This window comes from Homarus americanus, unplaced genomic scaffold (assembly GCF_018991925.1).
Source record: "Homarus americanus isolate GMGI-L3 unplaced genomic scaffold, GMGI_Hamer_2.0 scaffold40856, whole genome shotgun sequence".
Classification (NCBI taxonomy): Eukaryota; Metazoa; Arthropoda; class Malacostraca; order Decapoda; family Nephropidae; genus Homarus; species Homarus americanus.
In genome coordinates this window covers 980,634-996,922 of record NW_024734615.1, presented here as the reverse complement: position 1 = coordinate 996,922, position 16,289 = coordinate 980,634, and the positions used below count along the sequence as shown (strand labels likewise).

The 16,289-nt window shown below is 38.6% G+C and overlaps 2 protein-coding genes across 2 annotated transcripts; both read left to right on the top strand.

The window, feature by feature from the left end:
- The first annotated feature begins 9,042 nt into the window (after positions 1–9,042).
- Positions 9,043–10,991, top strand: LOC121870352 (trypsin-1-like). Its single transcript, XM_042372142.1, has 3 exons — positions 9,043–9,152; positions 9,292–9,515; positions 10,175–10,991. The coding sequence occupies exons 1-3, from the start codon at positions 9,107–9,109 to the stop codon at positions 10,709–10,711; spliced, it is 807 nt and encodes a 268-aa protein (XP_042228076.1). The 5' UTR covers positions 9,043–9,106; the 3' UTR covers positions 10,712–10,991.
- Positions 10,992–12,543: 1,552 nt separating this feature from the next.
- Positions 12,544–14,705, top strand: LOC121870312 (trypsin-1-like; the record flags this gene model as incomplete). Its single annotated transcript, XM_042372094.1, has 3 exons — positions 12,544–12,577; positions 12,749–12,972; positions 14,166–14,705. Coding segments are annotated over 3 exons (798 nt in total), but the record flags the coding sequence as incomplete, so codon positions are not given.
- Positions 14,706–16,289: the final 1,584 nt, after the last annotated feature.

Sequence of the window (16,289 nt, the reverse complement as noted above, 5' to 3'; positions counted from 1 at the left end):
TAGGGGGAGGTGGAGGACGGGGGAGTTAAATAGGTGTGTAGATTGGCGAGTAGAGAAGGAAATAGGGATAGAGAAGCGAAGCGAGGAAGTGAGGAGAGAAGTAGGGAAGATGGTTGATTTGGTAATGAACAAGGGAGGGTGGAATGGAGAGGGACGGAAGTAAGAATAAAGGAAGGTAGGTAGATATGTAGGTCGGAGAGAGAGAGAGAGATAGAGAGGGAGATGTGAGAAGCAGGGAAGAGGAACGAAGGGGAAAGGGTAGATGGGTAAGGAAGAAGTTATATATGAAAATACTAGGCTCTAACCACAACGCCTACACACCCACAGTTATTTGGGCAAAACTCAAATTTTTCCTCAATGAAAATTCTACTTTAAATACTGCTTCAGTTACTTATACCTCCTAATATTACCCAGGAAAGGAAAAAATTACCCCAGTATCACCTGCTGTCAATGGCACAAGCAATATTCAATTGTTAACCTACTACTACTACTACTACTAATAATAATAATAATAATAATAATAATAATAATAATAAACAAAAATTTCTTCCACAAATATACAAAGCAGTTGAAGGGCGTCATACCAGTGACCCGGGTGATTGTTAACGAGGTGTATATCAGAGGCACCAGAAGGCAGAATATGGAACGTGATCGTAAACTCTTGTTAAGTCGCGACTTTTATAGCCTTGACCTTCATTCTATCTTTTCTTAAGGATTATCCGAGCTTGACTTAGGTGAACATAGTCAAGAGGGTAAATAGTTCATGTGAAATTATATTACATGAGCAAACCATCTTTAATCCACCGTTGCAACACACATGAGTTGTTGTTGTGTTAAAAAGAAACACCTCATGTATTCTAGTTTTCCTTAGAAAGATAAAATAAACTTAAAAGGACGAACATGGCAGTAAGTTTTGTGTTTTTACTGTTCGAAGCAAAAATCCTGCATTCTTTTATACCAGAGAAAAGAAAATATGCTCTTATGCCCCAGAGAAAACAACAAAACACGGTTAAACCAATTGTGGATATTAATTTTTGTTTTAAACCACACCAGCGTTTTTTTTATCTGCCAGAGAATAAACCACACCAACGTTCTTTATCTCCCCGAGAATAAACCACACCAACGTTCTTACACATCTCAAGGAAAGCCACAACACAGGACTAAACGAAGAGAATATAACGGTCATAACGCTCCTGAACGGACATTAGTGGGCGGGATGAGAGAGCCATCAGGTATAATGGAGCAGAAGGGAATCTATACATAAGCCTGAGTGTCACGCTCTAATGTCCCTTACTCGCCACCGGCAAGCGCTCCTGCACCAGTAATCAAATAGAGTAGGCGCAGGGATGTATAAAGGAAGGGGAGGAAGAAAGGAGAAGAAAGGGGAGGAAGATGGAGAGGGGGAGGAGAAGAAATGATGTGGATGGAGGAGGAAGAGGAGGAAGTGGAATAGGAGGGTGAGGAAAGAGAATGAAAAGGAGAGAGAGAGAGAGAGAGAGAGAGACCGGTTTATCTAGATGGGAAAGGCAGGGAAGAAAAAGAGATATAATAAAGAAGGATGGTAATTAAATGCAGGGCGCCAAGGTGGATGAGGATACAAAGGTAAAGACGAAGGAAGGACAGAAGAATAAGGGACTGAAAGGAATAGAGAAGGAGGGTGAGTGGGAAAGCAATAGAGAAGAACGAAAATAACAGGAAAAGTGGGACCAGGACAATTTGTGAAAGGGAAAATAAAGACATGAAAAATCATTAAAAAAGAACACTTGGAAAGAAACCCACACTGGGAAAACACCAAGGGAAAAAAGTCTGGAAAACACCACAGGAAAGAACCACAAAGAAAAACACCTAAAGAAATATATACCAGAAAAAAAGCTGAGAAGAAACACCTGGAAAAGACCACCTGGGGAAGTACTTAAGACACACACCTGGAATAACAGACTTAGATAACTACCGGAGGAAAAACTACATAAGATATTTCGACAATGATTTTCTTTTTGTATAATTACCTTTTCAGTAGCATATCTCCTTCGTCATTTTACCTAATTACCTTGAGCCATTACCTTCCGTTATATTACATCACGAGGTAATATTCCAGGAGGTATAAAGTCGTCAAACATATTCTAAAATAAACTTTGTATAAATTAAACAAGAGGTTATATTTTAATCCTCAAAGTAGACTCACAGCAAAGATCAAATACACTGCAGTACGCCTGTGTTCCTTAATGCAAAACTTTAATAAACGAATGCAGAGAACATTAACACAGCTCTGTATATCGGCGGTTCAGTTCACACATCCCAGAAAATCCGACTATGCCATTTCCGTAAACCTCGAGGGAGAGATACAGTACAGTAATCCTATACACGTTCTAAAATAAATATACTGTACTACCCACAAACCAGTGCCTCCCTCAACACGCACAACCTAACCTAACCTAACCTACACAAAGACAGAGAAATAAAGACCAAATCTAAACAGTAATACCCTATGAAGCTTACTGACATTCATATACTGTTTATGCTGTAAGTAACTCACCAAATGCTGTTTACTATGGGAATAATGCCATCTAAATAGTGACTACAACGGCACACCATTTTCTACTATATTAACCGAGGTAAGGAGGGGGGGGGAGGGAGGGGGAGGGAGAGGGGGGAGGGGAATGCTTTGAGCGTTTCATTACATATTCTTGTTTCTTTTATTATTTCTCTTTTTCTCTCTTTTATTTTATTTTATTTGTCTGTATTATTTACTCTCTCTTAATATTGAATCTGAAACACATATTGGGTCGAGAGAGAGAGAGAGAGAGAGAGAGAGAGAGAGAGAGAGAGAGAGAGAGTAGATCATTCACACCTAATTCTTATGCGGGCCACAGTAGGACGTGTTAACAGACATTCCGTAAATTTCCAAGATTTTTTTGCCTCCATTTTATAGCAAGTGTAATTATGTTTCGGAGGCGTGATGGGAATGTGAAGCGTGTGTGTGTGTGTGCGTGTGTGTGTGTGTGTGTGTTTGTGTGTGTGTGTGTGTGGAAATCTAACTCTGCGTAACCAAACTTAATTTAACCTAATCTAACTTGATTTAATCAAATGTCACCGACGCCAACTTGGTCCACAAAATAATAATCCAGGCTCCACTGTGCACTTTCGTGGATGTACAGTATTAACCATGTAGGATTTGGCTCTGGACCTGACCCGAGATTTTTTTTCTTTTGACAAGTTACCGACAGCGTTGACAACACCCCCTCTGTTATTCTGTGCTTTGGAAGCAAAAAATGGGTCACCCATGAAATCCATTTCGGGGAGTGAGCTGTGCCACACAGTGTAGACGGTAAAACACATACTTTGCAACTTACACCGGAAAGTTTAACGGGACAAGGTCATAGAAGGGATATAAAAAAGAATGTTTTATTGTTGTGGCTTCATATTTTTTTATATTTACAAAAGTTTTGGGAAAGAGAGATGACACGGGAAACGTCAACTATTGTTTTTTTTTCTCTCTTTTCAGTGAATCTCACAGTAACATGATGGAAATCTGTTAACACTGTTTCAAGTCTTTATGAAACGAATGTGTGTGTGTGTGTGTGTGTGTGTGTGTGTGTGTGTGCGCGCGCGCAGCAAGATTTGGTTTAAATGCTAACAAAAGAAAGGTAAAGTTCTGAGACCTGGTTTGTGTCGAGACTGAAAAACACATATAAGTGACACTTTCTAAATGACCCCCATCCTGACAGGATCAGCTGTTCACACACGTAAGCTTTCCCTGAGAAGTTAGTGAGAGGCACAGCTAGTTAGGCTCAGTTGTTTGGGAGAGTCATATAGAGGTCAAGAGAGCTACAGGTCGGACTGTTTTGGTAGACCATCAAACGCTTGGTGCAGCTGAGCATTATTACAACCCAACATATTTCATCAGACTTAGCATCTTTCAATAGACCAAATACCTTTCAAAATGCTCATTATATTGCAATAACCGTAAATATAACTCAACAGACATAGCAATTCTCCATCGACACAGTATCTCTCAGCAGGTTCACTAAATTTGATTACGTAACGTCTAGATATCTCGGCCTGACATCATAAAGCTCCAGCGGCGGCCTCTCGCACACAACGCCAACGGCAAGGAAAAGAGTGTCACTAAATAGCATGGCGATGAGATGGGAGTGTTAATTAAAGAGAGAGAGAGGTTAGGTTAGGTTAGGATGACGATGAAATGGCTGGGGGGGAGTTATAAAGTAAAAAGTGGTTGCGTTTACAAGGAGCTTTGTGGATGTGAATGGAGGGACGTGGAGGCTGATTGATGTAAAGGGGCAAAAGTATTACGTAAAAGAAAAGGTAAAAATTTAAGGTGGAAAAATGGAAGGGATACTGAAAATATGAAGTAAAGAGAGAAGGAAAGGGGAAGAATCAAAGGGAGAAAGTAAAGGAAGAAAACACACCTATCATAAACACCTGAGTTCTGGTACATCAAGTTACATTGTACAAGAAGGTTTTAAAATCAGTGTCTCGAAAACATTGAACCTCTGATATGAACCCTTGAGTCATTGTCTTTAAAGGATGCAGTTACCTTAATGGATATCTATAAAACTAATATTGTGGTTTTAATTTCCTCGCTCACCCCCAAGAGTACACAGACCTGTCATCTTTATCGGAACAACTGTGTGTTAAGGGTACAGTTCTCAGAGGGGTTAGGTTATCAGACCCCCGTTGCTGAGTCAATATTTTCTGAAGGTCGAAGCATCATTCTATTTGTGAAAGTCAATCGTACTCGCAAAGTCATTTCATCGTACTCAAATGGCTACACTGGAGTACTCAAAATTTCGTACGTACTCAAAAGTCTATGTCATAAAATTATAAAAGCTAAGTCATTGTATAAGAAGGTATACTTAGCGTGCTTAAAAGCTAATTCTCGTACCCAGTAGTTGAACCACCATACAATTAGGTCAAATTCATGTAATAAATTTCCAACCTTTGTAATAAATCATAAATTTGGACTTGCATATCAAAAACTGCAACCCTACCCTACCCTACCCTACCCTACCCTAACCTAACCTAACCTAACCTAGAATAACTTATACGAAATATGACAAAGTACTTACCACATACGCTTCTGTCTTTTTGTTTCTTCATCAGTTGACTTCCACAGATGTTAATTTAACCTGTAAAAAACAAATCAGTGTCAGAAACATTTACTACAGTCTGCTCGTTGAATCAAAAAATGTACAAAAAACTATCAATGATTAAGGTCAATAATCCCGCTCGGGCATATTTCAGGTACCAATGTCTAGTAATACAAATAAATACAAATTATGCAAGTTTCTTTAATATAACTTATTAGACCATTTTTTGTATTGAACCAGTTGCCTGCTATTATCTTAACATTATAATGGAGATATTTGCCAAATTTTATGAAGAGGTTAGAAGCAGTCGAATCACAAAATTTAGGGAATATATTAAGAATCCAGCTATTTTTTATAGTGTATTTGTGAGTGTGGATGACTGCCATATTGAAATAAGAGCGCCACAGGAATTGTTATATTCATTTATTCACCTTACTCCAGCTACTGATCACATTTCGTCTGTATAAACCACTTATACTCGGCCTATATACCTCACTCAAATACTCATCATACTCAGGCTGTAAGTACTCATAATACTCGTTGTTTATCCATCATACTCGCTCTATATATGCCATCAAAATAATCTACAATTCTACCTGACTCACTTTTTAACTCCCCAGAGCACGCCACACTATATGAACAGCTGCGAAGGGTTCCACACACCTTGAATTCCCTGGTCCATTCTCTCTCCTCTTATCACACACATATTCCCATCATTAAATACAGACTCCTTGGTGCGCACTTCATGGGTTATTTGGGTTGGGGTGGTTCAGAGATATTGAGGTGTTTGTTTTTGGATCATATCTATATACAGACGAGATGTTAAGCGTCTGTCACTTGAGCCAGAAATTCTCTCTCTAACCCAGGTGAATTTTTTTGTACGTCGATTAGAGGTTGACAATATGAATTTAGTGGTTTCTTGGGGAGCTCTACAGACACAGTATTAAAATATCTTGTACGTTCATAGGCTTGAAAACAATATCGTGTCAACTCGGAACACCTGAGATGATCCCTTAAAATCTAACCTAACCTAACCTAGACACTCTCACATACACGGCTCTCTCCCCCACTTGCTCGTTACTCTCTTAAAAGACACTCTCAATACATGACTTTCTTTGCATGCTGTAGAGTAAAAGTTGTCTCACTGCTGGTCTTTACTTACTCGGCATACACTTACATTGAATCTACATATGCTATTGAATATGTACTTCCTAACAACATCTCATTTTCTTTAATCCTTATTTCCAGAAGTTTCGCAAATTTAGACAAAATTACAACTTCAAGCGTTAGTATTTCATTTTCTAATTCACTTCAAAACGATCCCTTAACCTTTTCTTCCCTGTCGTTTGTATAATGCGTGATATTATTACAGTCATGCTTACTTCAACCCCCTTTAACTTATGATTTCCTACACCTCCGACTCACCTGCTTGTATTCTCACATTACCTAGCTTTTATTAGTAGGTTCCCTAACTATCTATGTATCAGACACCATCTCACACTACCCACGCAAGTCTAAAGAAAATTTTTTAGTTTCCTTTAATTTTTTTTGTTTATATAATGTAACTACCGTGTTTAGGGTCGTTACTTTATATGAGACTATCTCCTCTTGACTTTTTATCTTATCATACTTCCAGAAAATAAATAAAATTAAGATTATCTCTATTCATGGTAGGCATGTCTCCCACTGAAAACTCAATTTTATCACAGGATGAAAAACAAACGTCCTTATCAGTGTTGAAATACAGGAAAAGTATTTTCTGTTTATTCATTACTCTCTAAAGGTAATTAGTATTCCACAAATTGATAAATACTGCGATACATAGCCTAGGATTTAACTGTAGTTAAAATTGTGTGTGTGTGTGTGTGTGTGTGTGTGTGTGTGTGTGTGTGTGTGTGTGTGTGTGTGTGTGTGTGTGTGTGTGTGTGTGTGTGAGTGTGAGTGTAAGAGAAAGGTAAGGTAATCTTACTTATATCAGGCACCACTGTTGCCCCCCGCCTCACTGGTGTTCGTTTAAACAACACACACAGCTACGGGTCAACGTGTACGTAGCCTCTGCTATGAAAGACGGGTCTACGCTACTGTACAGTACACTACTACCTCGGGTGTATGCCAACGCTAATCATAATTCCACAACAGACTTAAATAGCTTCTTTACTGTAAACTTTATGATTATGAATGAATATACGTTATTGTACATTACCACTGCAGTATTCTACTATTGTGTACGGTCTAGGTGAATCTCTATTGGAGTTTCAACCACAATGAATGAAACTACAATACTGCACACTGCCACCGCTGTTAAATTTGTACAGTAGAGTACTGTACACTCTGTCACTCTATGAGTGAGTCTACATAACAGTACAGTGCATCACCACATTGCTAATACGGTACACAAATAAATCTCTACTTAATGGTATTATGACTCAGCGGCGAAATACATGACTCTGAATGACATGATTTTCAGTCGTATGACCTTGATTGGCATGAGTGAGTGACATGGCCGTGAACAAAGCGAGTGGCTGAGGTACAGGGCTAAAATATGACAGCAAAGTACGGAAAGAGTCGTTCAGAGTTTTATCGAGATGTTGAGATCAAATATCTCGTAAGTCTACACGAGAGAAAGAAAAATAAGATACATTTTGCAAAATTCATTTCATAAACCTACGAAACTGACAACATATAAAAAGATTTCCGAATCCTGACCATTCAGGTGCCGGTCCAGAATGTTAGTACTGTACTTGAATATTTTTATCAGACCGCAAGGCGACAGTCGACAAGTGAAATTTTTATAATAGATACGTTCTTTTATCTTTCCTGGTCACACGCAGCGACATCCTATGTATTTTCAATCTTGTTAAAAGGAACAAGCCATATTGAACACCATCCATTGAAGCAAGTTACTAGATTAACGCTTCGATGCAAGCGTTACAAGCAAAGTCCAGTGACACAGTCTTCTGAGAAGATTCAAGTAGTGACTAATCTCATAGTCATAATGCTTAACGGCCGATGACAACAGCACAAAACATGGGTGTAACAGCAGGCAGACAACAACACATGCTCAAACAAAAGACTTTCACAGACAATTGGCCTTGACAAGGCGGGAAATCTGAGTGTACTCCGTGTGTACAACTATTGTGAAACAGGCGAATAAAAGTTCTTTCATCTTAGCTGACAGGAAGAAAACTTTCATCATTACACTGAAGTACATAACACTATCAATAAAAAAAATGACGTTAGTCGACATTGCTTACAACAGATCTATTTTATTTACATTTAGAGAAAACCTCCCCCAAAATCACATATCGGACGATGTTTCTCCAGGGTTCAAATTTAATGATTGCGAGTAAATTCTTATGTAATTAGGGGTGTACGAAATGTCATTGGGAGCTCAATGAGAGACTTTATATTAGCAAATAGGGATCACATTACCATACTTGTAGAAGCTAGGAATTGTTATTGTAGAAGAGAACCTTTAGAGTACGTAAAAAATGCAACCGACGCGTGTAATTTTGATATCTGGATAAAAAGACACCTTCTCTTCTCTTCTCTTCTCACGTATATTAAGACAGTAATTAAAAGACTTCGTTTTTCAGGTTAGGTATGGGAGTACATATGAAAGAAGTGAGGGTGGAGATTTTATATTGAATGGTGCTACTGATGAGTTCAAGGGTACAATGATCACAATGCATAGTGTTCATGTGGAGGGTTAAGATGCGGTAAGATATCCGGTCAGGAAGTTGCCTTCATGGAACAACCGGAAGTAAAGAGGTGGACACGTGTAGGAAATGTGGTTTGGTTTATAGACACGTGATCATCGTTCGCTTTACTCGAATACGCAGAGGTCGTTATAGCTTACGGGATAAATGAGCGTGAATTTAACACAAAAGAAACAGGTAGCAGAAGAAAGCTACAGATGGCAATGATAAGGTTCCTGGTAACCCCGGGTGGACCATATAAGCGATGGCCGGGACAGAGAGTGTTGACTTGAACCAGCCATGAAGACCCTAGTTCTCTGCCTGCTCCTTGCCGCCGGGGCGCTCGGTAAGTCTCTCAGTCCACATATTCCTATTAATCTAACCTAACTGAACATTACTTTAACTATGAGTGATAACTTGCTCATGGAGTTAAAAAAGCAAAACATTTTAGGTCTAACCGCCTTATTAACCTTTTACCCACACAGCCTCACCCTCGTCCAATGTTAAGCGTCATGCCACAGGTAACGTCAAGATCGTTGGTGGTAATGACACCATGCCTGGCGAGTTTCCCTACATGTTAGAATTTCTGGACCTCGCTTACGGCCCAGGATTTCTTCTCTGTGGTGCAGTCATCTATAATGAAAACTGGGCCATCACCGGTGGTCAGTGTGTCTACGGGCAAGACTTGGAAAATCCTCAGTATCTCCGCGTAAGTCGAAATATTATAATGTGTCTAGTGTTAACTCTACTGTACATTCCATAATAGTAATTTTGTGTTTAAATAAGAGTCTATGAGAAGTATTTATCTTCTATAAACCAAGTTCCAGTATTTATCAGGTGTTAGACAAAAGTGATATGTGTATTAAAGACACCTGTAACATAACGGTAACTTCAGTATATTTCTTAACTTTTCGAAATTTTGAATTAGTTTGTTTATTAGAATAATTAAATTGATTAACAATATAGTAATGTACTGACTAGAAATGAATAGTTTTGCACTAACCTAACCTAACCTAACGTAACTTAGCCTAACTTATGTGTGGCTATGTTATTAAGATAGCGAAGAAGGATATATAAAAAGAAAGTCACTATGAGGGGGTAGGGTGAAGGAGAAGTGGGGGGGGGGGGCATAGACTTGTTTTTCAGTTTAATTATTTAATAAGAAAGTGAAAATAAAGACACAAGATCCTTTTTATACTTTCAGACTGTGGGTATTACCAAATAAACTCTTATCAATTACTGTACAAAGCCTATATCACAATTACCTCTATATGTTAATCTAGCCCTAAGCAATTTCGAAACACTTGCCCTCGTCAACCTGAAATGATGAAACAAGTCAATGTTGTTGAGATAACTAAATTATTACAGGTTGTGGCTGGCGAGCACGATGTGACTGTGGACGAAGGCACCGAGCAGACTGTTGCACTGAAGAGGATCATCCTGCACGAGAATTACAACGGATTCTATTTGTACAACGACATAGCCCTTCTTGAGCTGGCTGAGCCCCTCGAGTTTAACGCCTATGTCTCGACTATTGCGCTTCCGGAGCAGGATCAGCAATCCTCTGGAGATTGCGTTGCCACAGGCTTTGGCACCTTGTCAGAGGGAGGCTATTACGCCAGTATTTTGCAAAAGGTGACTCTCCCTATCGTGTCGGACGAAGAATGCCGCGCCGTCTATGGTGAAGATACGGTTCAGGATAACATGCTTTGCGCTGGTGTTAAGGAGGGAGGTAAAGACGCTTGTGCAGCAGACGCTGGCGGACCACTGGCGTGTGAAAACGAAGGCTCCCGCTACCTGGCTGGTCTCGTGTCCTGGGGAACTGGATGTGCCCGTCCAAACTTCCCTGGAGTGTACACTGAGATATCTTACTTCGTTGACTGGATTAAAGAAAACGCGGTATAAATGGTCACTCAGAGAGTATTATAATATTGAATCTGCATCAATAAAATTTTGAAGAAAAAATCGGTGTTTTATGTCCTTATCATGCACACTGAAACGTGGAAACTGCTAGCACTGATGTTAAATTGAATAATAAAACAATTAAAAGTGATGGTTATTGGAGTAGTAATATTCACATTTACACCACCTATTGCACAACTGTTACTCTGACCTATTGATCACATGATTTATGATTATGTAATGTATAAACGGCTTTAACCAAATATAATAGCTTTCTCCATAAGTGCATTGTTTCCTTCACGGTCAATATCCACCTAACTTACTCAAGTCTCCATAAAAACAGAAAGCACATTCTGTAGGTACTTTTAGAGACAGACACATACCGGATATAACTAAAGGTTGTAAGTGTAGATTCCTATTACGTAACTCTTACCTGATCTGGTTAAAGAAAATCTGTTCATACCATCAGGAGCTATTACATTAACACAACACTCTTATTTTGATGATTTATGCATGCAGTTAATTTGCATAATATTTTCTATTTATAGTCGTGTACCTTCAAAGCTGATACCCGACCACACGATCTTCCAGGTATTTGAGGGCCAGGGAGCTAGGGTGTTCCTTTTCTTTTAGGATCAATTTGGTTTATCTTCATGTCTCCCCGATTTATAACACAATTGCAGAAAGCGCTAGAATCAATTTGAAATTGCCAAACAAAAAACAATCTGGTTTTGTTCTGGCTTGGTGTCAAAGTTGGGACTTCTACCTGGCCTAGATTTTATTCATATACCTGTACACTTTGCAGAGCTTTTAATGGATACATATTTAATCGATATAATTTCTATGTATCGTTCTTTTTTTCATCTTCCGAGCTTCTTCCACCACTTTTTGAATCAGCTGATCATCTCGAAAAAGAATTGAATTATGTTAGTATGGATTCTCGTGGATGTAAACACTTAATAACTATACAAGTTTCAGTTCGTTTCATTAACAGAGAGTCGGATGAAGTGGTAGGAAAACAATATCCCTAATTGATTAAGGTAAAGGTTTAATAACTTAAATTTGTTTCTGCATTTTGTTATTATGCAAAACAAATCAGATAAACTTTTGGTATCCTTTTAAGTTCAAATCATCAAAAGACCTAAGAAAGAGGGACATTAACTTCAATTAAAAAAAAAAAGGCTGTTGAAAGGTTATATATGGTCAGGACTGTTGTACAGATGAGAGGCGTGGACACTTTCAGCGAACACCAGAAAGAGGTTTGAGGCCTTTGAAATGTGGTATTATAGGCGAATGTTAGAAATAAGTTTCACTGACAGGAAAACAAATGAAGAAGTGCTAAGACTGGCAAATACTTCAAGCGAAATACTTGAATTTTACAGAATTAAGGCATATGATATATAGGATGTCCATAAATGATTACCCTGATTAAAGTATGCAAGCATACTGTTTTTAGGGTAATCATTTATGGACACAATGTAGTTAAGTCATATAATTATGGCTGAAGAAAGTATTATAGAAGAGATATTAATGGGCAAAGTTGAGGGTAGAAGGGCCAGAGGAAGGCAGAGATTGGGATGGATGAATGAAATAAATAATTGGGTATCCATAGAGACGCAACATTTCTGAAAATTAGTAAAAACAGCCCGGAAATGTTTAGAGTGGAGGACTATGGTCGCCAACCCTCAGAAATAAGAACAGCCTTTTGCTTCAATGTTTGATAATTATCTTTGGGTACAAACCTTTCGGACTTCCTATACAAATAAACCCTAAATTATTCCAAGCGACATAGGAGTAACGCAAGTCTTGATAAGCGGTGATAAGGTTCTCGGTGATCCCGGCTGTGCCTTCTTGTGGCCGGGGCGCTCGGTCAGCCCTTACTTTGAATTTGTATAATTTTAACCTGAATATAATTATATCAGCTTAATTACAGTCAGCAACAGATACCATGAGTGATCAATATGCTGAGAGTTTAAGATTAAAGTCTATCAGTCCCAAACAAAACATGATCGGATAACAGCCCCGTTAATCTATCCACAGCCTCACCCTCTTACCCGGTCAAGTTCCACCAACTTAATAACTTCAAGATCGTTGGTGGCGAAGATGCAAAGCCCGGAGAATTTCCTTACCAGATAAGCTTCCAGGATCTCACTTATGAAACACCTTTCCCCTTCTGCGGTGGTTCCATTTACAATGAGCATTGGGTCATCACTGCTGGTCACTGTGTCTACGGCGAAGACCTGGACAAGCCTGATTACCTCCGAGTAAGTTTACTGTTATTAGGTGCTTATCGTTTAACTGCGCATATTATTACTGCTTTCTTTCTTGTATTAAACTCTACATTATTAATAAACACTCATCTACTGTGAAAAGTTTCATTGAAATGCTATCTTACTTGGTACAGGGATGTGCACTCTTATATTACTAACATATCTGATTCAGTTTTCGAAGACACTAACACCACCACGATACGGCAAAACAAATACTTCTTGCGACATTGAACCTTGTTTACTCGACAATGAGGAAATATTTTCTATACTGTACCTGTAAATCAATTTCGTTTTTACACGCGTAAAGTATTTTCCAGTGTTAGATTATTTACTTTATATGTTTTGATACGGTTGATTGATACCCTGGCGCTTATTCACAGCTCACTTACCTCCCCGTTTGTCTAATTCAAAAGGCAACCCATTAAGCATCACTACTAAGCTGACTACAGGTCTCGTATTGTACAGTACTAGCAGCATATCCTATCAACAACAGCTTCCTGGTTCGACTTAACAATGCATTAATTCACAAATCACCAAAAGAATGTGAATCATACAACATTGCAAATACTAAAAAAAGGAGGTAAATGTATCACAGGCGTATAGCTAAGATATGTTCTTAAATTTAAGCATTTTATTAAAGTTGTTTGGAGAAAAGCTAACTTCATAATGTCTTTTCTGAAAAGTTAAAAAAAAAATAAAAATGACTGTATTGTAATGAGCAATGTCTTTCGTAAGCTGACCAATTAACATACAGTGTATTCCCCCAATTTATCACAGTATCGTCTATAGACCAATTATTGACAAGCAATTGAAAAAAAAAATCAGATTATACCATTTTATTCGTTTTTACGAAAAAGACGTGAATTTACATCTTTGGAAATTATCACAAATTAATTTTCTATTCTGCAGTTACTTTCGGCCAGTAACTTATGCTATGATTTTACTGCTTTTAAGCCCCAAGTTCATTAAGAGAATTTAGGACACATCTTTAACTATGCAGGTAATCGGTAAGGAAGCTTTAGTAAATATTGTGATTAAGCTTTAGGAATATAAATAAAGAGGAAGAAGCTCAAAATACGTAAAGCTTAAAATTAATAGTTGCAGTTGAAACCGGTAAAAACCTAACAAAATGACGCGTGATGCCATAAAAAATATGACTTAATAACAGGGTGACTAAATTTTTGCAGATTGTGGCTGGTGAGCTCGATATGTCTGTGGAGGAAGGCACCGAACAGCATAGAGCTTTGAAGAAAATCGTCCTGCACGAAGAATTCAACGGATTCTATTTATACAACGACATTTCCCTTCTTATGTTGAGTGAACCCCTAGAGTTCGACGACTTCGTCTCGGCCATTGAACTTCCAAAAAAGGGTCAGGAATCCTCTGGTGACTGTGTTATCACAGGCTGGGGCGCCTTGGAAGAGGGAGGCGCAGACCCCAACATCTTACAGAAGGTGTCTATCCCTATCATGCCAGACGAAGATTGCCGCGCTGACTATGGCGAGAGTGAGATAACTGATTCCATGATCTGCGCTGGTATTCCTGAGGGAGGTAAGGATTCCTGTCAGGGTGACTCTGGTGGACCCATGGCTTGTAACAACGAAGACGGCTCCCGCTACCTGGCTGGCGTCGTGTCCTGGGGAAATGGATGTGCCCGTCCAAAGTTCCCTGGAGTTTACACTGAGGTGTCTTACTTCGTTGACTGGATCGAGGAACATACCCAATAAACAAACTCTCAGATAATGTTTTGGTATAAATTCTACGTTAATAAAGTTAAGAAAAATACAATGATTTGTATCTTTGTCATGTAATGTGCTGTACAGTACATCGAAGTCGACCAGGAGATACTGTAATTATTTTGCTAGTTTCAGCTTTAAGTGATAAATAATCCCTATTTACACCATGTTATGCAGAAGTCTGATCTATTAAATTGATCAGTTGATTTTTAGTACTAGAAATTAAACTTGACCTTTGACCTTTGGCCAAAATTACAGGAGTTCATCTTTGGTCAACATCCAATAAACCAGCTAAGTTTCATTAACATCAGCAGAAGAAACGTTCTTTTTACAGGCAGAAAGATACAAGATACAAGTTCAAACCAAGCCAATTAACTACACTCCTTCACCCTCCGGATCACGGTTTAATACATTCTGAACGAAGAATGATTGTTAACATTAAGTTGCAGTTAAGTTACATTTGTGTATCATATTATTACGATAGTATATCTATATACATGGGAGCTTTCATAACAACTGGGGCTCTCACGAAGTATCTGGATTTTTATGAACTACCGGAGGTGACCTAAAATACCGAAAAATTATTATTCTACTGAGGCATTTGTGAATTCGAGGTTCAGAATGATCGACCCAAACGAATGTGGGTCTCACATACCTGACGACCTGTTAGGGGGCATAATGGATACAGCAAACTGAATACTAAACATTCGGTACACTGCGAGGTAGTATGACTGGCACTGCACTCGAATTCCTTCCCTTCACCGATTGTAAAGGCAGGTACCCATTCACATTTGGGTGAAATGGGAATGTCAGAGGCATTTCAGACAAGATTCGAGAGCTGTATCCACTCGGGCACCGCACCCTAAATTAAGAAGTGTCAACATGATGGATAAAAGATGCCGACATTGTTGGAAGGAAAGGTGAAATAACCATATAGTCCACACTAATCAGTTTACTTAACATAATATCTGTTGACGATGTTTCTAACACTAATGTTGCAAACATTTTCGTGTAATTTTCACACCCCTGTATCATTCTGCAAATTTTCATACTGTATATTTTGATGTAGTGTCCATATCATGGTTTATTTATAAATGAAAACTAACTTCGCAAATATACCTGTTGCTCCGAGTGGTTCCATTCACCGAGATGTTAGTTGTCTGGCTAAACACAGTGGGGAGGTTTAAGTATACTGACGTTATTAATTTATTATCTGAGCCTAACAGAACCTGTCTATGACTAATCTGACCTTGACGAAATAGTATAACCTAACCTAACTTAACCGGAACAAAAATAATCTAACAAAACCAGAACAAATAAAACTTGCCCTAACCTAACAAACCCAACCTAGTTAAGGCGGACATAATTAACCTAACCTACCTTCAATCAAGTGCCAGTTCAGTTTTATTTTCATTCAGTTAGTGGGAAAAACGGCTTATCGTAACGTGTTTTGTGTAGGCATTACGTCCAACTGTGTACGAAACAGTCACCCTTCAAAAGGATTTGTGTACGAAGCGTCCCCATTCCAATATAAATATTCTCCACACGTTAAAACAAAAATAATAAGGCTCTAAT

Excerpts from the sequence above, each read along its gene's own strand:
- LOC121870352 (XM_042372142.1), top strand. The coding sequence starts at position 9,107 with ATGAAGACCCTAGTTCTCTGCCTGCTCCTTGCCGCCGGGGCGCTCG. Across the intron at positions 9,153-9,291 it reads CCTTGCCGCCGGGGCGCTCG|CCTCACCCTCGTCCAATGTT; the intron begins GTAAGTCTCTCA and ends TTACCCACACAG. Across the intron at positions 9,516-10,174 it reads AAAATCCTCAGTATCTCCGC|GTTGTGGCTGGCGAGCACGA; the intron begins GTAAGTCGAAAT and ends AAATTATTACAG.